Source organism: Balaenoptera acutorostrata, chromosome 6, assembly GCF_949987535.1.
Source record: "Balaenoptera acutorostrata chromosome 6, mBalAcu1.1, whole genome shotgun sequence".
Lineage (NCBI taxonomy): Eukaryota > Metazoa > Chordata > Mammalia > Artiodactyla > Balaenopteridae > Balaenoptera > Balaenoptera acutorostrata.
Window position 1 is genome coordinate 121,880,026 of NC_080069.1, and position 26,469 is coordinate 121,906,494.

Consider the following 26,469-nt stretch of genomic DNA (forward strand, 5'->3'; position numbering starts at 1 on the left):
CCCGGGCCCCGAGGTGCTCACCATGGCAGCGTTGTGCTCCTCCAGAGCAGCTGCCCTGATCACCTTGCGCAGGAGCCGCCTGTTCCGAAGCGCGTGCTGCTGCCTCTTAAAACGCTCATAGAGTAACTGGTTGTGCAGTAAGAGCAACTGGTTACGGAGGGAGCGGGTCTCATCTGAGGGAGCAGAGCCTGATTGTAAAGCAGAGGGAGGGCGGCAGAGATGCCTTTTACATAGCGTTCAGTCAAGCCCCGGCCACGATTCTTGAAGAAACAAAGTCACTCCCTTTGCAAATGACCACCTGGTTTCCAGCCACAGTCACTCACTGGGGAACGGGGAGGGGCAGTACCTACTACCCATCTTCCTTTTAAAGGAACGCACAGGGGTACATGTAGGATGGCTCTTTGAGAGCTCCAAGTGTTTTTCCCCACAAATCTGCTAGCTAGCTAGCTAGCTAGCTATGACTCCTTTTCTTACTTCTTGGTAGGTTCTCGCTCGAGAACTGTCCCAGCACCACTCACTTCACTTGGATCTTTTCTAGGGAAGGCTGGCATGAGGCCTGCCTCTTTGCACTTCTGCTCTCAAGCACGTGGTACTTGCCACTTTACAAAAATAGGAAATGCTGACTTTGCAACATGTGAGTGACTCTGTACCCAAGCAGATAACCTGGCTGGAGCAGTAGGGAAGGGGAGATGTTTCCTACAGGGCACCTCCTTCAAGGACAGAAAAGGCAACAAGCAAGCAGGATCTCTATGGGCTGGATTTGGAGCTAAAGTAACAACTTTACCTCCGAAGTGGGTCCAGTCGACAGACTTGCTGGGTAAAGACAACCTAGGAAAAAAGTTTTTGAGTGACAAGGTTACAGATCTTACCTAGAAAAACTTAACTGGACTTTTAATTGCAGCAACATTAGATCACTTCCTTGTGGTCGCAAGTGCACAGGCATGAGAAAGTTTCAAACACAAAGCCCACATGGGGTAAGATGAGGGGCCTTATAGCAGATGGAAGGGGCCCCCATTAAGCACGACCAAGTTTCCAGAGTGGAAATGCCCTAACTCGGAGCTCATACTGTAGCCTCTGAATTTTGGTCAGCTCTCCAAGGCAACTGAGTGATCAAACACACTGAGAGCTGTTTTCAACCCTCTCTGTTGAGAAGCTACTGTCACCCACGGTTAAGGAAAAAGCACGTAATTTACCTGAGTCTATTACACTAAACTTCACTCAAAAAGATATCTTAAACATTACAGTTATCTGTCAAATTCCACATTAGGTTATTCTACAGAAGAAAAATTAAAACTAGCATTCCCTAAGAGCCTGTTTAGAAATGGCATCACTGTGGACCAGTGATTCCCTTATTCTTTCTCTAGATCACCTCTAAAAGTGTAATAAAGAAGGGGTGAAAACAGCGCTCTCTGACAGGTTCCTAAGCCATGTGAGCAGGGGCAGGCCACCATGAACTTGCATTGAGATGCTGACGGCTTTTATCTTCCATCTAATGGACTATGTTACCAAAACAGAACAACAACAAATCTGCAGCTGGAGAAGGACACTTTGTGACCGCTCTTTCTGTATTATTTGAACACCATAACCTCATCCTCAAATTTCCAGAGAGCAAAGATGAAAGTATTTGAGCTTCCTCACAGCACAGTGGCACAGAACAGCCCAAATATAAAAGACTCATTTTTAAATGGCCTGTTACCTAAGGAATTAGCCGAGTTTAACGCGCCTGTGTGGAGGATACACACATTCATGTACGTGAAAGGCAACAGGCTAGGAGGACGCCTGACAAAACAGAGAACCAGCTGCCTCTGGCGAGCACAAGAATAATTCCTGTTTCCAACCACCGGCTTCTTGTAGTTTATAATCAAACGGAACATTTAAAGAAAAAGAGAACAGCGCTGCCGCGCCTTACCTGTTGAGCTCCTTGCTGTGCGCGTCCGCCCCTTGCTGTATCAGTCTGTCCAGCACTTCCATGGGGGAGGCAGAGGGCGTGCAGTCCTCCTCTGTGTTCCCTTTTGCTTTCTTTAGCAGTCCCTCCGTCTTCTTGCTGACAAAATGACGGGCAGTCTTTGGCAGTGCCACCTCAAAAAGATGATCGTATGGGGGAGGCTGCCCACTGCCAAACCCCACTCCCCTCTGAGGCGGAATCTTAAAAGGGCTGGGAGCGAGGATGCCGCTCTCCAGAGAGGCCTGGCGCTCTCTGTCCCCGGCAGGGCTCTCCTCGGCGCCTCCGCAGGGCAGCTCTATGGGGGTAAAGGCTTGCTTTGGGGTGTCAGGCCCCAGCCTGTCCAGGGTGGAGTTCAGAGGCTCAGGGTTCGCACCGGTGCCCTGGGCACTGGAGACGGCTGAGTGGGTCTTCCGCGGGCAGCCCGGGAGACTGTCCCGGTAGAAGGGAGAGTCAAAGCCTCCGCGAGGAGCTAGGGGCTCGGCGTCGGCTGTTGTGATCTCAGAGAGTTCTTTAGATATTGCCGCTGCGAGCAGGGAGGGAGAGAAGAGACAGCACAGTCAACAGGCCAACCTGGGGAAGGCCAGGCAGTGTGGGGCCGCACGCCGCCCTGGGCCCCCCAGAGGGACAGGTACACAGTGGCCTCCCTTTACCGGGCACAGGACTCAGAATACAACTCCCAGCTCCTCCCCCAAGAGAAGAAAGACCAAGCAAGCCTGTGTGTGTTGACGCTAAATCCTGGTACTAGGGCAGAACAAGGGCTTTATCAACTCGCAGCAATCCCACACAAGCCCAGAATCCCGCACATGTTACCTTCTTCTTTATCTTTTTCTATACTATCTTCTTCAGAAGCCAGGTCACCTAGAAACCCTGGAAGATCACTGAGAGTGACAGACCCTTTGCTCCCAGGTAGCTCTTCTGAAGAAAAACAAAGACAAAGACACACACTGGTCATCGCCGTCACTGTGAAAACTGCTTCCACTGTAACAGAATGGGTCTACTATGATTCCTTCTGCTGAAGAGAGGAAGCTCCCACAGAAAGCCAAAATATTACAATAATCTAACTAAAGGTACCAAAAAATAATCCCACAGAAAATATAACTCTCTGTTCTTAACATCTCAGAGAACAGATAAAGCCACAGTTTGACCAGCTCAAAACACAGGTACTTAAAAGCTTTGGGGGATGTTGTTATTAGGCTGGCTTTTAGAATTAATTATATGTTTCGTTATCTCTGGGCTTCAGTGATTTGTGGTGTTCCAGAATTTCCCTGTTTCCACATATAACCCATCAAGAATCAAGCAAGGTCTACTGTTACCCAGAGATTTTACCTAATCCTCTGTCATTCGGAAGATGGTGTTGTCTATGTAGACAGGGCCTTGCAGAATCTGTTCTCTCTTCCTGAAAAGACAGGTACCATTTACATCACAAGGCAGAAAATTGTGTACATGTTCTCTAATATTAGAGAAATATCCTAAACACCTAAAACTTTAGCATATTATAAAGGAGTTTAAAGTTTAGCCCCATGGTTCTCAAACTGTTTGGTCTCAGGACACCTTCCTATTCTTAATAATTATTGAGAATCTCAAGGACTTTGTTTATGTGGTTATACCTATTGATAGTTACCATGTTACAAACTAAAACAGAATTTTAAAATTATTAATTCACTTAAAAATAACAAACCCAGGAATTCCCTGGAGGTCCAGTGGTTAGGACTCCGGCTTTCACTGCTGAGGGCGCGGGTTCAATCCCTGGTCAGGGAACTAAGATCCCACAAGATGTGCGGCGCGGCCGAAAAAAACCGACCCAATACATGTAAACATAAATAACATAGTTTTATGATAAATAAAAATAAGTTTAGTGAGAAGCATCAAGCTGTTTCACATTTTTGCAATCCCTTTCATATCTGGCTTAGGGGAAGAAAGCTGGGTTCTTATGTCTGCCTCTGCTCTGCTGCTAGGTTATTCTGGCTCAAGTGTATGAAGGAAACTCTAGAGCCCACAGATAAGTAGTTATAAAGAGTAAACAGACTTCTTAGATAATGGTGGATGAGCATCTTTGATGCTCCACCAGAACTCGACAAGGGGTGTTTCTTCAAGGTTAGTTACAATGCAAAATCTGAAACCATGGCAATTCACTCTTCACACTGGGTCAAGATCCCCTGGTCTGCCTTGTCCCCCAAATGCGTCTTTTACCTACGTGTGATTCTATAACATATATACTGGGCATGTAGAATACTGGGTCACCAAGTTATGCAGATCTTCTAAGTGTGGCAACATTTCATTATACAATATCAAAAACTCAAATTATTAACCAAGCTTCCCAAGACTTCTCAATCTCATCATAAAAGACTTGGGGAAACTATTAAGCTCTTGGTGCCAGATATCAGTTTTTTAATATTCTAATTTCACCTTTTTATCACTGGCAACAAATACCGTCAGTTGTTTATCTTGAAGTGACAGACCCAGTTTGTCATCTAAGCAGCTAACTGCCAGACACTCAAGTATGAGTAACCATAGTTTGTCACCAGTTGTTCTTTCAAATAAAACTGCTGCTCCATGAAAAAAAAAGCAACTAGTTCAGCTCTTAACTCAAATAATGGCACAGGTGCTTGTGGTGACCACCACACACTGGTATGCACTCAAGGCGCTTTATGTCTATTTCCTACTTCATCACAAACAATATTAAACATATGCGTTCTTTCTATGGAACACTCAAGGTTTGTTTTGTTGTTGTTGTTGTTTCTTTTCTTCTGTTAAACTGAAAGAACACGTCGAGGAAGAAGAATGCAATGCCTACTAGGAGAGTATGATTTTATACTAAGGGGCCAGCCCTTTTACCCACCATTGTTTCTGTGCCATGAGTGTAAGTGCCAATGCGGTAAAAAGGGCGAATAACCACTTAATATTACTGTGAAAGTAGTTCTGACCTGGCAGATGCCCTTAAAGTGTTTTGAGACCCCTGCAGTCAGCAGATCACACTCTGAGAGCTGCTGGTTAGTCTATTTTGAATTGATCTGATTCAAACCCATTACATTCTAGGTCAAACTTCTATCTGGCATAACAGGCTTCACAAAGTGAGGCTGGAAGCAAGTCACTGTGCTTGGGTGGGCGGGTGGGGAGGGCAGCAGAGGAGCCCAGGCAAACCTTCTTGGGGGCTGTGGCCATGGCCTGCGGGAGTGAAATGTGCACGTAGTCATCCGAATGGCAGGGTGGGGCTGGAGGAGGAGAGGTTGCAGGGGTTCCCAGAGGAGTTCCTTTTCTACCTGCTCAGAGACAAGAGCAGAATATACACACTTTGAGGAAGTAAAACAATTAGGAAAACTGCCAAATTTTTTTCAGCTTAACTATTACTGCAAAGAAAGCTGCCAGAGTTAACTTTCTGGGGATCTAGATCAGTCTTTCTTTTTTTTTTTTTTAGGTTCACTTTATGTGTTCTGAAAGCTCCAGGGGTTTGTATTGTCAAAAATAGGTTTACTACTACAAATGGCTCTCAAACTCACTATTCGACCTAAGAGATAGTTCCTTATCATAAAAGGCTGGCCCGAACCAACCAGTCAAATCTAACCTAAGACATACATACCCGCTGTACCAAAGACTTTACTGTAAGGGTGTGACAAATCAGGTGGGACATTTCCAGGAGAAGTTGGAGGAGTGGTCATCCCACAAACCACAGATGGGCTCCAAAGAGTAGCCTGGAAGTTAATAAGGCAGGTCAGCGATGAGGAACGAATACCCCCGAGGGTATATCCCCCCCCCCCCCCGGGTTTAACGAATACCCCTGAGGGCAACTTCCCGAGGTTTAAGTCCATGACCAATGATCTTAAATTTAGCCTTTCAACTGGAAAAAGGCATCTTATTAAAGCCTTATCAAGAGACACATTGCATTTTGTAAGTCTAGACTCCAAGAGAAACTCAAGTGGCAACAGTAACTTTTCTTGCAAATGTCATGCATCCTTAAAAACTAACTCCTGAAATGAGCAGTGAGAGATTTTTCCCAACCATAGGCTAAATCCTGACCCAAATGGTCAGCTTCACCAGCAAGCAGAGAAGAAAGCAGGCACACTATTTGACACCATACTTGTGGCGGCTCAGTTAACAGCCGTGTCGACAGGGAACTCAGAGTCTGAGGTAGCTGCCCTGGCGTGTTTAACAACATCAGCCGAGAAGTGGAGTGAGGGGTAGAAGTAGCACTCCCTACAATGGAAGGGAAAGAACACAGGGGGGTCAGTGTGTGGCTTCAGATTATTCTGATAAAGAATTATGGTCCTCGAGACCATTTGATAATTTAAAAGCCTCTTTAAATACCCTTTGGAAATAAAGTTTAGTAAGGTTTGATGTCTAGTTAAGCTTTAGGATAACTTGAAAAAGCACAACCTGTATGACAACTTCGCTGGGTGCTACCTATAGATAAGCCTAGACTTTTACATGAATCCAATTCTGAATTGTACAGATTCATTCAAAACTGTGTCAATGTGACAGTCCAGAGGGCCTCACTAAAAGTTGTCTGAAAAAAATCTAAGATTCCTTTACGAGCTGGAGCCTAGAAGCCAAATCCTTTAATCCATTTTCTTTGTTAAATGTTGACACATCCCAAGTCTGTTGACATACTATCAAGAAGGAGATCAAGGACATGGGACTGTAAATTAAACTTAGGGGAAAATGGAGGCAAATTCAAATTTTAAATATTTGGGAAACAGTTCCTAGGAGCTGAACTAAGTCTTATTCTAGGAAAGGGAAAAAAAGTCAACAAAAATAAACAATGCTTTCTAGAGACAAAGTTGTAAAGCAGATAAGTACCAAAGTCACTTTTTACCATAGCTATTCTGTGTGTCAACATAAGAGCTGGCGGTCACATCGGCTGAACGATGAGGAAAACGGGCTGAGATTTGGTGAGACACAGAATAGCCATCTTCATAGGAGGCTTCGGTAGGGTCCAGAGAGATTTTGGCACATTCTATGACAACATCATGTGTTTCTAATCTCTTCCACCTGTAAAAGGCAACGAAAGTCAAGAAGTGCAAGTTATAATCCATTTATTCAAGCCATCAAATACTGAAGAGTGCTACCTCAATGCCAGCCACTGAACTCTGACTAGCAAAGAACAGGCAGGACCACGCCAGCCCAAGCACTAATCAGCACTATGATATAAAGAATTAGCCATTCATTCTACAAACCTATACCCTCCCTATTTAAAATGGTTATATCAAGTTATCAGAAACTAATCCGAAACAAAAATTCCATCAACAAAAGATCAGGCATAGCCTCAGAACAGAACACAAACTATGCAGAGCAGTCACCAGGGGAAACTCTCCTTTGGCACAAAGGTAATCAAACAAGAGGGAGACCTGGAAACTGCCAGGTAGCTGAGGCTGACTTAAGGTCTCCTATCAAAGCCTCAGGATTCTAATCCATCCCTAGACCAGAAATACAGCGCAGCAAGTCTCAAACTGAGAGAAAGCCCCTGAGGATATTTGAAGAATTGTCTAAAGAGTCCTGTTATGTGATCCAGAGTTCCACTTCTAAGAATTTAGCTTATGGAAATAGACATACATCAAGATGGACAACACTCATCACAGCTTGTAATAGAAAGAAGAAAGGTCCAACCAAAGAGGTAGATTCTGCAGAAGAAAACTTATTACACCACCATGAAAAAGCATGCTTTCAGCAGATCAGTGGTTGCCAGGAGTGAGAGAGGAGACTGAACACCTCTCAAAGGGCATGAAGGAACTTTCTGGGCAGCTTCCAATTTTAGCTGCTTCCAGCTGAATTGTTACCCTACCTCCATATTTCTATGCTTCAAATTTCCTGATGTCTGAATTTTTAGACATCAACTATTTTTTAAAATTAATTAATTTATTTTTTGGCTGTGTTGGGTCTTCCTTGTTGTGCGCAGGCTTTCTCTAGTTGCGGCGAGTTGGGGTTACTCTTCGTTGCGGTGCAAGGGCTGCTCATTGTGGTGGCTTCTCTTGCTGCAGAGCATGGGCTCTAGGCGTGCAGGCTTCAGTAGTTGTGGCACGCGGGCTCAGTAGCTGTGGCTCACGGGCTCCAGAGCACAGGCTCAGTAGTTGTGGCGCACGGGCTTAGTTGCTCCTCAGCATGTGCCATCTTTCCGGACCAGGGCTCGAACCCGTGTCCCCTGTGTTGGGAGGTGGATTCTTAACCACTGCACCACCAGGGATGTCCCAAGACATCAACTATTAAGGTCCTTATAGTAGGTGAGGATTTAGGTCACTTCCGTATATCCTTTTCCCTTCTCCCCAGTGCTCTCAAAATAGTATATCGTTTGGTTGTTTCAAAATTGATTTTGAACAATTCATTATAATGACTAGATAAGCACTACTCATATACTACAGTATTTCCTTTGCTGCTCAATCTAGTTTCTCCTGGAGTCTGAATGCTGTTGCTCCTTTTCCTCAGTCTTCTGTGTGTCTATTACTAATCCTTCCTAATGTGGCCCCAGCAGTTCTGAAATAATGCCCAATGTAATTTGTTCATAATGAAATGCAAATAGTCTACCAGGATTTTTCACCCTCTCCTAAAGAGCTCCCTGCTGCAGCCCTCCCTCTCCCACTGGTTGTTCTCAACATTGCTGTGTTATACCAAGACTTCCCCTGACCAAGACCCTAAGTCAGGTCCCCCATTTTGTGAACTCTGTGTCTTCCTCGATTTTACTCTCGTTTTCGTGGAAGACATGCTCCAATGGTTCACTGAGGAAGGGTATATGCGAGGTAAATTTGAGTCCTTGCATATCTAAAAATGTCTCATACTTGATAGGCAGTTTGGCTGGGTATAGAATTCTAAGCTGATAACCTTTTTTCTCTCAATTTTGAAGGTGTTTCAGAAGCTAACCTCATTCTGATTTCTGATCTTTATAGCTTTGGTTTTTTCTCTCTTTAAGATTTATCCCTGGTGTTCTGAAATTTCACAGTATTGAGGCTTAGTAGCATTCTTTTTCATTGACTGTGCTGGGAACTAGATAAGCACCTTCAATCTGGAAACTCACGTCCTTCAATTCTTGTATTATTGTATTTTCTTGTATCATTTATACTTGTATTGGAAATTTTCTTCTGTTATTTCTTTCACAATTTCTTCCCCCACCAAAGTTTTCTCCTCCCCCTTAAAGACTCTTCTTTACTAGGCTTCCTGGACTGATTATTTTAAATTTCTTCTTTCATTTTACTCATCTCTAGCCTTTGATTCTGCTTTCTGAGATATTCTCAACTGTATCTTTCAATTCTTTTACTGTAATGTTTATTTTGGCTATCATTTTTCATTTTCAACAGTGCTTTCTTTAGTCTCTGACTGTGCCCTTCTGTGGCATCCTGATCTTTATATATGCACAAATGCTTCCTCTCTGTAGCTACTGTAGATGTTTTCTTCTGCTCTCTGTATTATCATTGTTTCTAGCTCCTTTTTCTTCTCTTTACATTTGTCTCTTATCTTTGGTGTTAGAACTTCCTTCAAAGGCCAGATGACCCATCTATCCAAGGTGAAGGAGGCTCCGTAAGTTGATCCAGGAGGCTTCCGAGTTAACACAGTAGATTGGACATACATGTCCAATTGTAGACTCTCCCCAAACCCCACCAAGCCTAGAGTAAAGATTCCTTTGTTTCCTTTTAAATATAAACCCACAAGAAAGAGAAGAATGAGAAAAAAGAGAACAGCACCACATGTTTTTGAAACTAGAAAGCAGATAGGCAAGTGGTGACTAACTCAGTGAATCCAGGAAAGCAGAATCCTAAGCTGCCAATGTTTCAAAGCTAAAAGTCAACCTGATTTATACTGAGGAACCCTTAAAAAGCTAAAGAATTTGTATACGTCGAGTATACTTCTATACACCTGTACTTCTGGAGATGAGTGACAGGTAGGTGAGGGCAGCTAAAATCAGCAAGACAGGGTAAAATCTACTGAGGAGCAGTTAGAGCCCTGAGACTCTGTCCCTGACTCTACACTCCCACTTTTCTCACCAGAAATCCAGATTATTCTCTGAGGAGGTTAAACAGAGAGTATCGGGATTGAGGTACTCCAGAAATGGTTGAGGGCACGAGTACTATTCAAACAAGAGGATTAAGTGAGCATGTACATTCTGAATGCCAAGACCACTAACCTCTCCCCACCAAGCAGCCTCTTCCCTCTAGGAGTAGCCAAATCCTTGCCAGACTAGACATCAGAAGACCCTTTCCTGAAAAAGTCCGACCAGCTCAAATGGAAACCAATACTGACACCAGCATCTCCAACAGATGCTCAGATCGACCTACAAGGAAGCTCAAAGTCAACAAGCCCCATCCCTGTGAGCAGAGCTTTTTAGTCTCCTCACCCAGATATAAACCAATCTTTGCAGAAAGCCTCAAATTTTTAAAAAGAACAACAAAAGAGCAGTTTAAAGGAAACAGATTATGTAGGGAAAAGAAAACCTTACAAAACACCTATCAATCTTATCAAAGACATGAGAGACTGCATCCATGAAATAAAAACAGGCTACTGTAAAAAAGGAGCATTCAGAGGACTAAAAAGAGCTCTTAGGTATTGAAAACGTGGCAGAAATGAACTATAATAGAAAGATTAAGAGCTAAAGACAAGGAAACCTTTAGGAAGATTTCCTAAAGAGGAGAGCAAAGAAAAGCAGAGAACCGCTCCAGGAAGTCCCAAGCAGAATGCTAAGAGTTCCAGAAAGAAAGACAGAGACAGTCAAGGAAAAGAAATCAAGCACAAATAATTAAAGAAAATTTCCTAGAATTTAAAGATAGGAGCTTCCAGATTGGACAATGAGAACACATTCATATCAAGGGACATCACTAGGAAATTTCAGAATATTATAAGAACAAACAGAAGACAGTAAACACAGATGATCAGAAATCAAAATGTCTTTTGATTTCAATAGCAGCATTGGAGGCAAGGCAGCAATAGAATAATGCCTTCAAATTGCTGAATGAGAATGACTCCCAATCTAGAAATCTATACCTACACAGAAAATGACATCCTTTCTCTAAAAGCTACTAGAAGATATATTCCATGAAAATAAGAGTGACCCAAAAAAGAAGGCATGAGATACAGGAAATGGGAGAACCTGCACAGGAGAGAGGCACAGAGAAGCCCCAGGAGAACAAGATGATAGCTGTGTACGAGGCACAGAAGACAACCCGGTCAGATCAGAACAGACATGCCAAGAGACAAGCGTGCTGCAGGCCATTCTCTAAGGTTTCTGCTGCCACCATACCCTCTTTCTAACTGAGGGAGGGTCTAGGTGACGATAACTTGTTGGTACTGAGCTTGTCTCGTTATGCACTAATGAAGTTCCTACCCTCCCTTCTCTGCCAGGATCAGCTGAGGACATTCATTTCATCCCACAAAATGATTCTGCTCTGACCTATTCCTGGAAGCAGCCGCAGTGAGTTCAGGAGCACAAACAGAGCAGTCCCCTCCCTCTGCCATATTTCGGCAGCACATCCAGCCCCTGGCCCTCACTATCTGGCCTCGCCAGATGCCCTGACTAGGGGAAGGCTTATGTTTCCCAGGACTTGTTCATGACCTTGCCCGCCGACTTCCCTGGAAGGGACTCCTGTAAACTCTCAAGGAAGGGGACGCCCAACCAAGACTCAGACACTCAGTTCCTCCTCTCGCCTCCTGGGAACCTTCACCTCATGATGACAAGACGGCCTTTTCCAAGGCCAGACTTTGCTTCCTAATTAGCTTTTCAAAATGAAACAAACATGTGGTCACACTATAAAGAAAAGAAAGAGAATGATTAAAATAAAAGCAAGAATAGTAGGTGCCTCTGAGGTGAGACATGGAACAGGGAGAAAGATGGCTGCAACTGCGGAGGTTAATGTCCCATTTTTTTCAGCCAACTGGCAGCTACACAAGTATCCATGCGTTACTACTAAACTTTTCTTACACATTTGCTATGTTTCTCTACATATATCTCACAGCAAGTTGCTTTAACCTGAGGTTCGTGTGGCAGAAGGAGGGCTCGTAGAGAAGTGAAATTGGCTGAAGGGGGATCAGGCAGTGAGCCACCTTTCCCAGCGGGAGATCCTCCAATGTCAATAACCGTGGACCCCTTCTCCCCCAGAAGGCTTCAATCCCCAGCCTGGGGAGCATGAGGCTGGCAGCCAGCCAGAGAGAAGCGGAGGGGAGGGGCTGAGCCTCTCACAGCTCAGTGTGTAGGATTTCACCCTGGTCCCTCCTTTCCAGTCATGACTCAGCTCCACCCTCCATCATGCTTGGCGTCCTCAAATCAGGAGCCTTGCAGGTTCCACTCCCCCAGAGAAGGAACCTGGGCACTTTTGCCAAGCCCCGTGGAGGATGGCAGTCACCTGGCTGAGCAGGACAGAGAAAGGGACCCGGGGAGCCCGGCCACTCGACGTCCAGACTCTCCACAGTGCGCTTGGTTCCAACCACACCCCTCAGCGCCCGCCTTGCACAATCACACTGAGCTGTGAGCCTTTCTGGGGTTCTGCGGCGCGGGTGCCTGCACTGCACCTCCTCCATCCTGCCTGTGAGGAATATGCTCTAGACTCACACATACAAAGTTTTTTTACTGTACGAGTCCTTTAAAATGGAATGATTCCATAAATAGAAGAACATCCTCCCCCAACAACACCTCAAAAGGGACATCTCCGAGGTCACATTTTCAATTTCTTAAGTGAGCCTATAAAATTCTGTCACTAGTTCAGTTTCTATACCTTCGAGGGTCCAGTTCATGGTCCTTGGATCCAGTCACTAATTCTGGGTGAATTCGCACATGCTCCATCATTGGCTAGAAGAGTTTGGGTTGACAAGTTATAAAAGGCTTAACTTCTGTGGTATTTCTACACAATGAAATATTATTTGACAATAAAAAGGAATGAACTACTGATACATGCCACACGTGGATGAATCCCGAAACATTATGTTAAGTGAAAGAAGCCGTTAACAAAAGACCACATATTATATGATTCCATATAAATGAAATGTTCAGGACAGGCAAGTCCTATAAAGGCAAAAAATAGATCAGTGGTTACCAGGGCTGGGGGCAGTGGGCAGCACAGGGAGAAGGCTGAATTTCTTTTCAAAATTTCCCTATCATTTAATACAAAAGTTATAAATGCAGCCTATTTACACAGTATGCTAAGTAGCTAATAAATGAGTTTTTGCTACTTACCTTGACCACCTCTTCAAAAGTCTCCAGGTTCTCCTTCATACTGTAGTGAGAACGTAGGAAGGAGACAAAGTTGCAAGGGTACATCCCATACAGGCGATGGAAGAGAGCGTAAACGCTGGCGTGGAGGTGGACGAGATAGATTTCCGTTACGTGGCCTAAAAAAGAAAACCATTGAAAGGAGTCACCAAGCTGGACACAAGACTGATGTGTGCGAAACAGACACGAGCACAGGGCTGCCAGCATGACTCTCCACGTACGTGTGCTCCCACCTCGCTCCAAAGATGGTAAGTAAGAGCGGTTTTCTAAAATCCAAATCTGAACACACCGGACACCCCTGTTTGAAATCCATCAGTGGCTCCCCATGGCCTCTGGATAAACTCCCATCTACTCAGAGTGACCCATAAAAGCTCACACTGATCTAATCTCTGCCCTCCTCTCCAGTCACCCCTAAAACAGGACCCCAGACGTTCTCATAATACTGAACCACCTTTACAACGGTACTCTCTGAAATCTGTAATCATGCTTCTCCACGGCCCTACTCAGTACGCGTCTCTTGAGAACAGCACTGACTCACTCACCTCTGTACCCTCATTAGTGCCTTGCACTGGGCTTGATGCGTAAGAGGTGTTCATATGTGTGTGGAACGAATGCGCAAGAACGTTTTAAAATCAGTTTGTAGTCTTAGCTATGCAGATTTGTAACTATAGAGTGAAAAACTACCATCCAGAAATTAGCTTAAAGAGCTAAGAGTGGGAGAAATAGAAAATTTAATTCATCTAGCCTTACCTAGACCCTATGGAAAACCCCAAGTCCACAGTATACATAAAGCTCCTCGAAATTAATGGACAGGCCATTTCTTTCTCCCCAGGAAAAGCCTACGAGACAAGCCGGCATCATATGCGCCTCGGGCTTGTCACTTAACCCTGCACAGGAAAGCCAGCGCATTCCATTTCCCAGGGCTTACACATTTCATTCTTTCAACACGAATATCTCATGCTGGGATGACCAAAAGATTCCAAATTTCACGTGTTTATATAGCTTCTGAATCATTTTGATAGAGCCGTACTACCTGTCGATATGGAAACAAAACCCCACTGCATTGGAAACTAGAACACTAATTAGGACGTGCTGCATTCTCTCTCCTCCTTCCACATTTACAATGGACAAGTTCTCTGAACCAGAAGCTTGTGTTCTGTCACTATAGTCCGGCAGAGGAAGACAAAGATGTCCCACAAGCTTAGTCCTATACTGCTATGACACAGATTGAAGTTGTTTATCAGTTTATTGAAAATCAGGAAGTTGTACCTACCACTCAGTTTCTCTGACAACTAATCCTTTTAAGCCAACAAAATAAGGAAGGTATCTCGACAGTCGTGCTGCTTCTTTTTTTTAATTTAATTTGTTGGCCGTGCCACACGGCATGTGGGATCTTTGTTCCCTGACCAGGGATCGAACCTGCACCCCTTGCACTGGAAGCATGGCATCTTAACCACTGGACCACCAGTGAAGTCCCAACAGTCATGCTTCTTATTTGTGCCTCTGGTGGACGTACCTGAGGTATTTCCTCATCTGGCTGGTGACAACCAGCCATTTCATCTTTAGAATTCTACATGACCTTCCCTTCCAGCACATGACCTCTTAATCAATTATGAAAGCACTCACTTGGTGGGGCATGACAGGTATAGAAGGAGATCTTTACCTGGTTTCTTCAGGCACCATGACGAAAGACGGCCAAAAATATCAAAGAAATCATGAAGGTGCTGTTTCCCCGACTGCGGAATCATTGGTAGCATGGTTATCAGCACTAAGACCCCTGTTGTGAGGACAATGACATCAGTGTCCATCTGCAGGCGGGAAGGTCAAGAAAGAAGAAACACCTGTCAGGTGCAGCATTAGAATCCGCCCACTTGGAGGGTCTACCACCAAGGCGTCACAGGTTAGACGCCCAGCACAGACTTATCCTCCTACCCCTAAGGGTGGGGGCACAACACTGAAACACACGCAACCAAAAGCCACTGGGGACCAGCGCGACCATGCTGAGTCTGCAGGGACCACGCTGATGCACCAAACTCATCCGGGGTAGGGGCTTAAACGGGGCTTGGGGACACCCAAACCCAGAGACTTAGGATGTGCTATTTATAGCCCTTGGAGGGAAGCACAAGAAGCTGCTTTTTAACAGAACGAAAGAATGTTGCTATTCTTGTTCATTCAACCAAATCATAAAATACTTACTTTTTTAAAGTCAATTAAAAAGAACCTTATACATTGACAAGTCATTCACTATTTTCAAAGTATTACAACAGAAGTATAATTTAATAAGAAATTGGTATAGCACTAACAAGTCTACTTAATGGCTCACCTTCACAGCAATATTTAGAGACCAGCAAATAAAAGAAGATATGGTGACCTCTGACCATGTCTACAGTTGAAATATCAAGTCATATAAATTTAGACTAATTGAAGATACTTAATAACCAATGAATAATGAATCAACTCAGACTAGCTACAGCAGCTCATGTGATCCACAATTAAGTCATGAATGTTTGCCAAGTAACTGGAATTCAGACTGAAGAAACAAGATAGTAATCAAAAGACTACCATGCAGGCTAAGACATTCATTATTCCTACTAAAAAAGGAATCTACGAGTCTGGAAATAAAGTTTTAAATATATTTAGTTTTTACATCAAGCACCAAGCCATTTGTTATGGCGGATATCTAGTAGGAAGAACATACAATCCTGGTAGGAGAATCAAGAATCTATAATGAGTTCGGGTAAAAAGGACTAACCCTAATTTTGGTTAACAAAACATTCTTACTGAAGGTTTGAATAACAGTCCGTAAGTAATTTTCAAGGCTTATTTTTTTGGAAAAGGTAAGTATTTTGCAATCTGAACTAAACAGTGTGCCTCAAAATCGGATTATATTCTCGTCTATCCATTCACTTAAAAAAATTGTTAAAACTGTTCCTGCTTTTCCTGAACATTAAATGCACATTTTTATGATACCCTACCAATGTGACTCCCTGAGATCCACCTCTAGGGAGATTAAAACAGTTACCCTTGTTGGCAGAGACAAAAATCAATTTGCATGGTGCTGTGTCAGATGACTCCAAAGGCACTGACATTCTGGAACAAACACTACTGGATATTTTCATGTCATATCTCTGTGAGGTACAGGTAGTTCATATTAACCACATTTCCTTATTTTATAGATAGGAAACAAGTCCAGGAACTAAAACAGACTAAGCAAATAACACTGAGTATTTCAGCAAGCCATGGTCAAAACCAAAAGCACAAAGTTCTACTCAGGTTTTGACTCCCTCTGTAGAAAAACGCACTAAGGTTAGTGCAAAAAAGTAGAATGCAACTCAGCTGCAACCAGAACATGTTCCTAAATAGCTGAAAGAGCCTTTCAGCCATTTTTCTATTAGCCAAAAGAGAACTTAGAAATGGGGGTTCCCCCAAGACAAACCAGTATGTTTTCAACTGAGGAAAGGCTAGACAATGATGAAATCAAAGAGGGCTGGAACAGCATAATGTCAACCAATCTGACCGAAATGTAACCACATTTGCTTGGACTAAACATATTGCAATAGTCACAGTGATGCACTGAGAGCTTACTAAGTACCAATTTTGGACTACGTTACATTTGAGAAAAAACAAATGACCAGAAGTTTTCAAACTCTCAAAGTTAAAATCTAGCTTGCTTGTTTTAAGGTACTCAGAATTTCAGAAATTATATTCACAAAGCTATTTCGTTCAAATCCTTACAAACATTGTACCTTGAGACATTTTAGTAAAGAAGGCAAAAGAGGTGCTTGAGAGAGCTTATGCTTCCAAGACGGCTGCAGCCTCACAACGTGGCCCAGTAACGAGAGGGTGGATAACCGAGAGGCGGCTTTGCCCATGTATTCATTCATTTTGTCCAAGAGGTGCTGAAAATGCACAAGAACAAGAGAAATATATCTCAGTAAAGCTGGGAAAAATCAAGGGAACCAAGGGACACGCATATATGAATGTATGAAGTTCACACAAGGAGAGGCAGCAGTGATATAGCCCAGTCTCTCAAGTCTTCCCTTTGATGTAAAGAAAGGCTCATGCAGGTAGAGATCAAATTCAAAATTATTTAAAACCATGCTAGCAAACAACCCACTGTTGCATTTGGTCTGAGAGAGGGAAGCCAGTTTGCAACTCCTGAAAGAGGATCCCACAATACAGGTCTGTAAGCGGGGAGGAGGACTCCTTCATAGGCCCTCTTTTTGAAATACATATAGGCCACTTCTTATAATAACCAATGTTATAGTAAGCCTGTGGTAGGTTGTTGAAGCTTCACAGGATCCTGCTGGAAGCTGTTACTTAGTGCTCCCATAGCCCAGCCTACATGGATTTGGCCCCAGATATAAATCAGGTAGTAGTAGAAGTCAAAATTCAGCCCAGAGTAAAAAAAAAAAAACAAAAAAACCCCAAGATGTCCTGTAAAAGGCAAGGCAGACAATTGCAAGGCCTTCAAATCCCAGTAAAGTAAATCACTAGCACATACAAACACAAGACGTATCAAAATCTGCAATTGCAATGCTTTGTTAGCTATTTACCATCAACAAAAATAAAAGCAAAAACATGAAGGAGTCTTCCAAGTGCCTGGTGCTGTGAAACAGCACTAGTCAATTAGCCCCATTAGTTGCCACACTTACAGATTCTGCCATGTTGATCAAAAGTCTGAAAATCCTACTCAGAGCATGGGTTTAAAGATGGGTACCTTACGGATCAAACTGTCACTATACAATTATAGTTTAGGATTACAGGATTTCTTTAAGCAGCAAGAACCTTAAAAGCCTCTTGAATGTGTTGTATTTTGAAAACTTTTCAGGAAACATAGGTCCTGACAATTGTTTTTATATGTAGTTATAATCTGGGGGCAGTATGATCAATGGCACGTATAAGTCGAAGGAGTGAGCTCTGGACAGACTGTGCACTGGGGCTACACAGACACTGTCACACCACTCATAGAAAATGTATCAAATCTCTACCATTAGTTCCAGCAGTTACCTTATCATGTGGCTCTTGCAAGGTAGTCAGGATGTGCAATACAGGCTGAGAATTGGTTTCCAGGTAATAATCCACCAAGGTGTTCACAAGCATCGGACCACGGTCTAAAGAAAGAAAAGGGCAGTTTATAATAGTTATTTCCTTTAACATTCTAAACTTACCTCAAATAGTTGCCTGTCACAAAATCCAGAAAACGTTTCTTTGCATGCTACCCAAAGTTACATGAAGTGTTGTATTTCTGCTTCCTTAAATGAATTTAGGTTTAACAATAGGATAATACCAAGTTTATTTGCCTAAATAGCCGTAAGAGCACATGAAATACTATCTTCTTTTTTTTTTAATATTAATTAATTTATCTATGTATTTGGCTGCATCGGGTCTTAGTTGCGGCATGTGGGACCTTTCATTGTGGCGCACGGGCTCTCCAGTTGTGGCACGCAGGCTCAGTAGTTGCGGAGCACGGGCTTAGTTGCCCCGAGGCATGTGGGATCTTAGTTCCCCAACCAGGGATCGAACCCGCGTCCCCTGCATTGGAAGGTGGATTCTTAACCACAGGGAAGTCCCCTAACTTCTTTTTTTATTGCTTTTTTAATTACAAAATAATTCATGTCTATTGTTATAACAATTCAAGTTATATGAAAGTACATAAAATACAAGTGAACATCTTCCTCACCACCTGCCTCCCAACCCACTCTCCAGAGACAAACACCCTTGGGTTTGGTTCATGTCCTTTCAAAACTTTTCACACTTGTACAATCACACACACCCAGGCCCCATGTCCATATATCCATGGTCTGTGTATGTGTGTTTTTTCCTCTCAGCGAGGTGTTGTAGACACCTTTCCACGACAGCATCTATGACCTACTTCATTCTCTTTCCTGAGCTCCTTGTTCTCCACTGCATGGCCCTACATAATTAATTTAACCATTCACCTGCTGAAGGGTACGTAGGTTTTCCCAAGTTTCCACCACACTTCATTCAAGGCTATAAAGAAATACAGATTCTTGTAAGTCTGTAAGCCACATGGCACATGCTTTCAAGTCGATGACAGATGCTCCAAAAGGGCAGAGCGCCCATGTATTGGCCTGCTAACAGTGCCCATTTCTATGACCAATATTTCATTTCTGCCAACCCGGCAAGCAGGAAAGGGTACTGTTTAAATTTATATTTCTCTGATAAAAAGAGAGGTTAAGCATGTTTCATATTAAAAATCACATGTGATTTACAGATGAAATGATATACCTGGGATTTGCTTTAAAATACCTGGGTGGGGGGAAGTCAGGGAGGTAAGATGAAACAGGAAAGGCTGGGTATGTGGGGTTCATTATGTGACTCTTACTTCTATGTTTGTGTGTATATTTGAGTATTTCCATAACTAAAAGCTTGAAACACATGTAGAATGAATCCACCGATGTATGCTTTTCCTTGGTGGTTTTAAAGACTCTCTTTAGAAGATGAAAACCAAAATTTATCAGCAGGATTCTAGTCACCTCTAGGTCAATCTCGTCTGATTAGCAGATAAGCTAACCAGGGTACGATTCTGCTTACCAGAATTGAGGTTCTCTTTAAAGACAGCTGTTACATCATCACGCACACTCAGCATGGGGGAATCCAACATGGAGAGGAGCTCCCCAATATTTGCTTGTTGGGCCATTATCTTACACGAATGCGCTGTGCTGGGTCCAGGATGTGTGTTAAAGACTTTGAAGGCTCTTCATTGGTGCCACTACCAGACTGAAAAAAAGAACAGGAATGGTGTAACAAAATGGCCCCATTTTTCCCCACAAAAAACTACCTGCCAGACAAACTGAGCATATATTCGAAGCAGTGAAAAGTTTGTCCAGAGCTTTGTTGATAAAAGAAGCTAGGGCGTGTAAATAATTCTGTCCCTGACAAATTTACGAAGAGGAGTTCTAGGGAATGCAACAGAGAGAAACCTTAAAAAAAAAAACAATACCGTTGGAATCATCACAGCAACTTAATAATGGGACTAAATCTAAGTTTTATTCCTACTCTGATTCTACCTTGGGTTTTGGCTAACACTATGTTTATGTTTCAAATCAGTGATCTAAAGAGTAGATGAATTATTTTCAGAAAAAGAACTGAAAGCATGCTATCTTCTTCTTGACAAGCCCATCAGAGTCTAGAAGTTAGTATGGCCAGTTAGGTCACAAGTGCGTAAACCTCGTTTGAACCAGGGATGGTTCCTCTATTTTTAGTGTATGCTCCTCATCCCAGACATCTACCACACACTCGAATGCTGCTAGTTACAGGGAAGTAGGCATGAACGGGGGAACCCTGCACCTTCAAAAACTCAGTCCTTCACGGCAGTGGAGCAGTCACCTTATCTTTATAGAGAAAAAGCAGCTCATTCTCCAGTGTCACTATACACATTTACAATTATTCATTTCTCCCCACTATGGTCCCTAAAGCTATATTTTCAAAACCAAGTAAAGACAGCTACCATTTATTAGACAGGCACTGGACACCTTTCACAAACATCATCAGATACACTCCTTATATAACTACAGTATGATTGGTTCTTTTGTCCCCATTTTACAGGGAGAGGAACAAAGATCAACCCCATTTGCCTACGGTCAAAAAGCTAGCAGGAGGCAAAACCAGGGAGAACTGAAATTTGAGCCGAAATCTGCTTCACTCAAAGCACTAAGCCCGTAAATGTGACATTAAACTAACTTGTGGCTTTGATCCTCACAGTAACTGTGAGGTAAGCAGATATTATCCTTATTTTACAAATGAGAATATGGATACTCAAAAAGGATAAATAATTTTGCCAAGGTCACATAGTAAAGCAGAACTTAGATGCCTCAGCTCCCAGGCCAACAACTGTATACGTCACTTGCAGTCACATTAAAATATATTCTTATTTTCTATTTGCTTGTCTTTGGGTAAGCTAAAGTAGCAGTTCTCAGGTTTCAGTGTGTATCAAAACTACCTCGGATCTAACTTCCTGGGCCCATTCCAGAACTGAATTGTGGGCTTAGGATTATGCATTTTAATAAGCACCGCAGAACAATTCTTATATGGGTGATAAATAAGCCGCGTTTGAGAAACACCACACTAAGGAAAAACTCCGCTGAAGAGTTAAGCTCCTACAAGGATGCCAAATTTAAAGTAGCAATGACCCCTGAAACTGGTGAGTATTAACTTACTATCATCTATGCTCTTGTTTAATTACGACCTGGTGATATTCACTGATTTTGCTCTTGGTGAATCAAAAATTCATTAGCCAGAAAAATCAATTAAAATGTATAAATGCATTTTTGATAGCAAATCCTGATGTAGAAAGTATGATGTAGGAATATAATACAAATTTATATTTACGTAAATATAAATCTTACAGGTAAATCATCAAGGAAGTCAATTTCAAAGGACTCAGAAATGTGAGACCATAAACGGTAAGATTTTATTGTAAAAGTTCAAAGCTGAAAACAATAAAATTTCACCTTATTGTGAGTTGGATTAAATTAAATTTACAAGTGAAGATAATACCAACCTGTCAGGGTTTATTGTTCATCAAGAGGATTAAATGAGATAGCGTGTATCACACAGTTAGCACAGCACCTGGCACAGATACACACTCACTGAGTAGTACTCACGTATTGTCAGAAAGAATACTGGTAAAAACCTTTGGGCCACCACTTTCAAGATGACAGGAATAGCACATTTATCTAGCTAGCCTCCACATTCATTTCTACTTCAGGTAAATCACAAATGATTCTCAGGCTTAAAAGTAATTTGTCCCTAAGTTTGGTTTTGTTCCAATAAAACTGCTACTTACCCAGTCTCAGGCTAGTGACACTCCGCATTTGTCTTTTGTATATTCAGAAGACGGTAATGTCAGAGCTGTTCCTCCAAATGCAAGCAGCCCAGAGCAGAGTGACATGAGCTCAAATCTAAACAAAGATGGCGCCCATCCAGTCACCTTGGCGATACTCAGGGCTGACCGTCATGGGTCACCTAGCTTGTTTTCCAGATTGTAAATGTAATTTAGGTATAAAAGTCTGATTTCTGGAGCCTACTCTTTCCAAATGCTTTATAGAAAGCAAAAATAAGGTTTTATTCTAACATACATTAGTATCTTTTTTTGGCAACAAGCTTTTGTTGCTCTTCTCTCCAGTTCGAAAATTCTACCTTTTAACCATATTTTTTAAACCTCAGAAAAAATATAAATCATGGGCTTTGTGTGGGATTCTTCATTTAAGTGCCTCAAGTTCAAGGATTTTTGACATTCTAAAAAGCCCTCACGGGAGTTCAATCATAAGCTTTTGGAATTAGGTCCATGATTGGAGTATCTCCCCTTTTAAACTTATTCAAATATTTCTGGAGGGACTGAGTGCAGGATGCTAAGTAGGGAAGACAGACTTAGCAAGTGCAATGAAGAACTATATGTACACGAGCAGGAAATGGACATGATGTAGTGAGTACACAAAGGAGGGAAGGGACCAGCTCCACCTGGACGTGGTGGGAATGGGTGAGTTGCACACGTGTTAAACACACTTTACAGCCTAGGGAAGATAAGGGGAAAGTCCCTGAGAGGTTAGCACCACAGGCACATGAAGCATCCACTTCAGCCATGAAAGTCTCTCTTCCGTTTTGGAAGTAACCAAGTACAGAAAATAGGAGACAGGAGAAGCCAAAAGCCAATATTTAGTTAATACATTTCTGTATCCTACACGCCAAAGCAACATTCCATTTAGTTTACTATTACCTTTGGCGGCCACAAGCCACAGTACAGTGCTATCGATGACGCTGTTTACATTAGGGAGCCGTGACTTTCAACGCCCACTCCCCACCCAAAACCTGTCACTCTGATAGCCTCCTGGACCTCGGCAAAAGGCATGATCATCAGTCTCTAGCAAACGTCTAGGTGACATCCGTGCTTTTCCACCACTCGTACCCTCACATCTAATCCGCTGGCAAACCCACTGACTTATCCCTTTTGTTGTCACCCCAGCCCAAGCCCCCCCTCATCCCCGCTGGGAGACAAGGGAGCACCAGGCTCCCTCACTACCCTCGCCCTACAGCTTACCTGCCACCAAACAACCACAAAAGACTCTGAAATAGGGAAATCAGAATCTTTCACTCCCCTGTTTAAAATCATCCAGTGGCTTCCCACGGGGCTAATAAGCGCCAGCTCCCAAGGGGCCTGCAAGGCTCCACCAGACTGGGCCAGTTGTGAAGTCCCCACTCCCTCTGCCTTCGTTTCACAGCACTCCACCCCCTCGTCTCTCTGCTCTAGTCTCAGGCTCCTAAACTCAGGAAAACAGCTTCTTGCTCAGGCCTCTGCACTTGCTGTTGCTCTTCTCCCAGATCCTCGTGTGGCTGTTTGTTTCAAGTCTCTGCTCAAAATGTCACACCGTCTCTGAGAGGCCTCCCCGACCACCCAATCTAAAGCAACAGGGGGGCTCTTAGTCACCACCTTTGAATAAACCAAACTGAAACTCTACACTGGTAACCAGATTTGAGATTTATGGTTGGAAAATAGAGATTTACCAAAGTTCGATGTTAGTCTTTATACTTGGCCAAAATCTGGCTGCACCTTGGTCTTTAGGACTGAAAGCTGAGCAATCGCCCACCTCAGCAGCATTTCTGGCACCTTTGACTGTGCATGTGTGACCAACAACTATATGTTAATGTTACCATCAGACCTAATCCACATGATGCCAGTAATGCAGACAAGGCATGCATACGGAATTACTATTAATATCTGAATAAAGGTAAAAACATTCTAGATGTAACACCTAAGTTTTGTGTTTTATAAGTTGAAATTCTGTCAATACAATACTTATTTATACATTTATTATTACAAAAATAAAAGCTTCAGTTAACGATGTGATTTTTATGTTCAAAAACAATTAAGAACTTTCAAACAGTTAAATATATTAACTAATATTATGAGTATTAAGGTAGATTCGCTAGATAGCTTTACAAATAACAGTAATTATTCTTTGAGCCAAATGTTTATAAAAATTTTAGTAACACATGGCTAAATAACAGAAATTAAACTATATTTTAATTCTAACTTTTATAGAATTGCTTTATAACATTTATTACAAACAGAATAATCTTTAAGAACTTCACTTAATTTGTAGTCCTGATTTGTAGTCTTTCAAGAAAAAGTCATAGTTGGGAATACCTCACATCTTGTGAGGGTGAATTAAAAATAAAATGCCAACCTGTCACCTCAATTTTATGACATGAAAAAAACCAAAAATCACAGTCAACAATATCCATGATAAATCATCTTCAAGCCAAACATAAAGGATATATAGAGTATGAAGAAAAGAAAACAATGTTAAGAAAAAATGAAATACTCAAACACATTTTGTACTCACTAATCAAATTTCAAAACAGACTTTACAAAACTGTTTTAAGAAGACAATTTCTTGTAGCTGTGTGTATACGGAGGCTAAAAATTTAATCAAAAAGCTTTTCAAAATGATTGGTATAGATTGTCAACAATTTTTAGTAGCTGAAGATGAAGGATCCTTGAGGCTTGCCCAAGCTATGAATCCCAGGTACAGGTTCCTTCCAGAAAACAATTTACCAGAAACTCTCCCGAATTACATTCTGCTTTGTCTAAAAAGGTTAGTGATGGGACTAAACGTGGCAGCTGAAGACAAATGTCCTTCCAGTATCACACACGTGTTAACCCAGGAGCAATCTAGCAGCTGACACAGCTGACCAATTTGTTAAAATTTCAAATTTTAACAATCTGACTACTAAAACGGAATACAAATGCAATATTGAAAAATGTTTAATAAAATCTGAGATTTGTGGGACTTCCCTGGTGGTGCAGTGGTTAAGAATCCGCCTGCCAATGCAGGGGACACGGGTTCAATCCCTGGTCCGGGACGATCCCACATGCCGTGGAGCAACTAAGCCCGTGCGCCACAACTACTGAAGCCTGTGCGCCTAGAGCCCATGCTCTGCAACAAGAGGGGCCACCGCAGTGAGAAGCCTGCGCACCGCAATGAAGTAGCCCCCGCTCGCCGCAACTAGAGAAAGCCTGTGCGCAGCAACGAAGACCTAATGCAGCCAATAAATAAATAAATAAATAAATAAAAATTAAAAAAAAAAAATCTGAGATTTGTGATGTGTGATGTTCAGCTTGGGCCTCAATGATTTGATCATGACCATCTGACACTGGGTTCAAATTCATATGCAGTGGATTTCCGACAAAGGACAGGGTGAAGTACACATAAAATATTCGAAAGTAAAAAGTCAAACTTAGAAAGCTTCCCCTACTCGTGAGGGAACAATACTTCCACCTTCTTGTTAGACAGTCTACAATCTGTATTAAGTCCCTGTTTGTGAACAGACACCAATCTTTAAGGCAAAAATCTCCACCTTATTTCACAATTCCTACGAGGTAAGGTGAGGCAGACAGTGACAGAATACAGCAAATAGCAACCAGTGAGGCATTAAATGAATCCCATTAGCCATCTGTGCATAAAGACAGCAGACCAAACACTTCCCTATCTCCCCTACACCCTTCCTGTAGACACGGAAAGCTGTTGCACTGCACACTCCTGCCAGTAAACTCAAAATTAGAGCTCAGGGATCAGTCAGGTCACTCAGACTACATTAGTATCCACAGAAATGCCAAAGCCTCAATATTTAGGAAGGATATATTCCAGGACTCTGAGAATCCTCCAATTCCTAGAAACCACGATAGCATGCAACTTCATCCCCAAAAAACAAATTAAGACAATTAATAAGTAAAGCCATGTTACAATGGAAATGCGAATTCGTTAGCTCAGGGGTCCTCAGCCCAGGACGTACATTAGAATCACCTGGAGAGTCCACACGATCCTGAGCAGGTTAAGGGGTGGGGTCCAGACAGGACATCTGGCTTGTTTTACAGGCCTGTGTGGATTGTTAAGGCACAGCCAGGCTTGAGAACCTCTGTGCTAGTTAAATGACTTGCTCAGACACACAGGTTTCAATTTTATCTAGGCGTTAGAACCAAATTCTGCTGCTAGCTTGAACTGATTTGAGTCGCAGGTACACCAGGTACTAACTATACAACCTTAGGAAAATTACGTAATTTCAGAGCCCAATTCCTCATCTGTAAAACGGAGATACACCAAAAGTGTGGCTGTGAAGAAAAAAATAAATAACCACAGAATGCACTTAACACCATGCCTGGCACTGAATAAGCAGTTAATAAATTACCGGTAATTTGACTAATTACTTCACGGCACAGAAGGTCTAGTTCCTGGCAAGTAGCTAAAACCATCCACATTAATCCTGAATGCAAAGAAACATCTTTGCCCCCGTACAGCCACAGACAGGATAAATGATTCTCTTC

At 42.6% G+C, this 26,469-nt stretch overlaps 1 protein-coding gene across 4 annotated transcripts in view; it reads right to left on the reverse strand.

The window, feature by feature from the left end:
* The window catches only part of TSC1 (TSC complex subunit 1), a 46,931-nt gene that overhangs the window by 10,590 nt on the left and 9,872 nt on the right, over positions 1-26,469 (reverse strand). For all 4 annotated transcript variants that reach the window (XM_007194443.2, XM_007194442.2, XM_057548166.1 and 1 more), the window contains exons 3-17: positions 19,680-19,865; positions 18,132-18,235; positions 16,868-17,020; positions 14,785-14,929; positions 13,086-13,240; positions 12,628-12,701; positions 6,756-6,931; positions 6,021-6,136; positions 5,523-5,634; positions 5,087-5,205; positions 3,272-3,341; positions 2,756-2,860; positions 1,910-2,468; positions 785-828; positions 22-188 (exon numbers count right to left, since the gene is read on the reverse strand). In XM_007194443.2, the coding sequence (XP_007194505.2) occupies positions 22-188; positions 785-828; positions 1,910-2,468; positions 2,756-2,860; positions 3,272-3,341; positions 5,087-5,205; positions 5,523-5,634; positions 6,021-6,136; positions 6,756-6,931; positions 12,628-12,701; positions 13,086-13,240; positions 14,785-14,929; positions 16,868-17,020; positions 18,132-18,235; positions 19,680-19,785 (2,205 nt within the window). In that variant the 5' untranslated portion in view covers positions 19,786-19,865. The remainder of the gene's footprint in view (positions 1-21; positions 189-784; positions 829-1,909; positions 2,469-2,755; positions 2,861-3,271; positions 3,342-5,086; positions 5,206-5,522; positions 5,635-6,020; positions 6,137-6,755; positions 6,932-12,627; positions 12,702-13,085; positions 13,241-14,784; positions 14,930-16,867; positions 17,021-18,131; positions 18,236-19,679; positions 19,866-26,469) is intronic.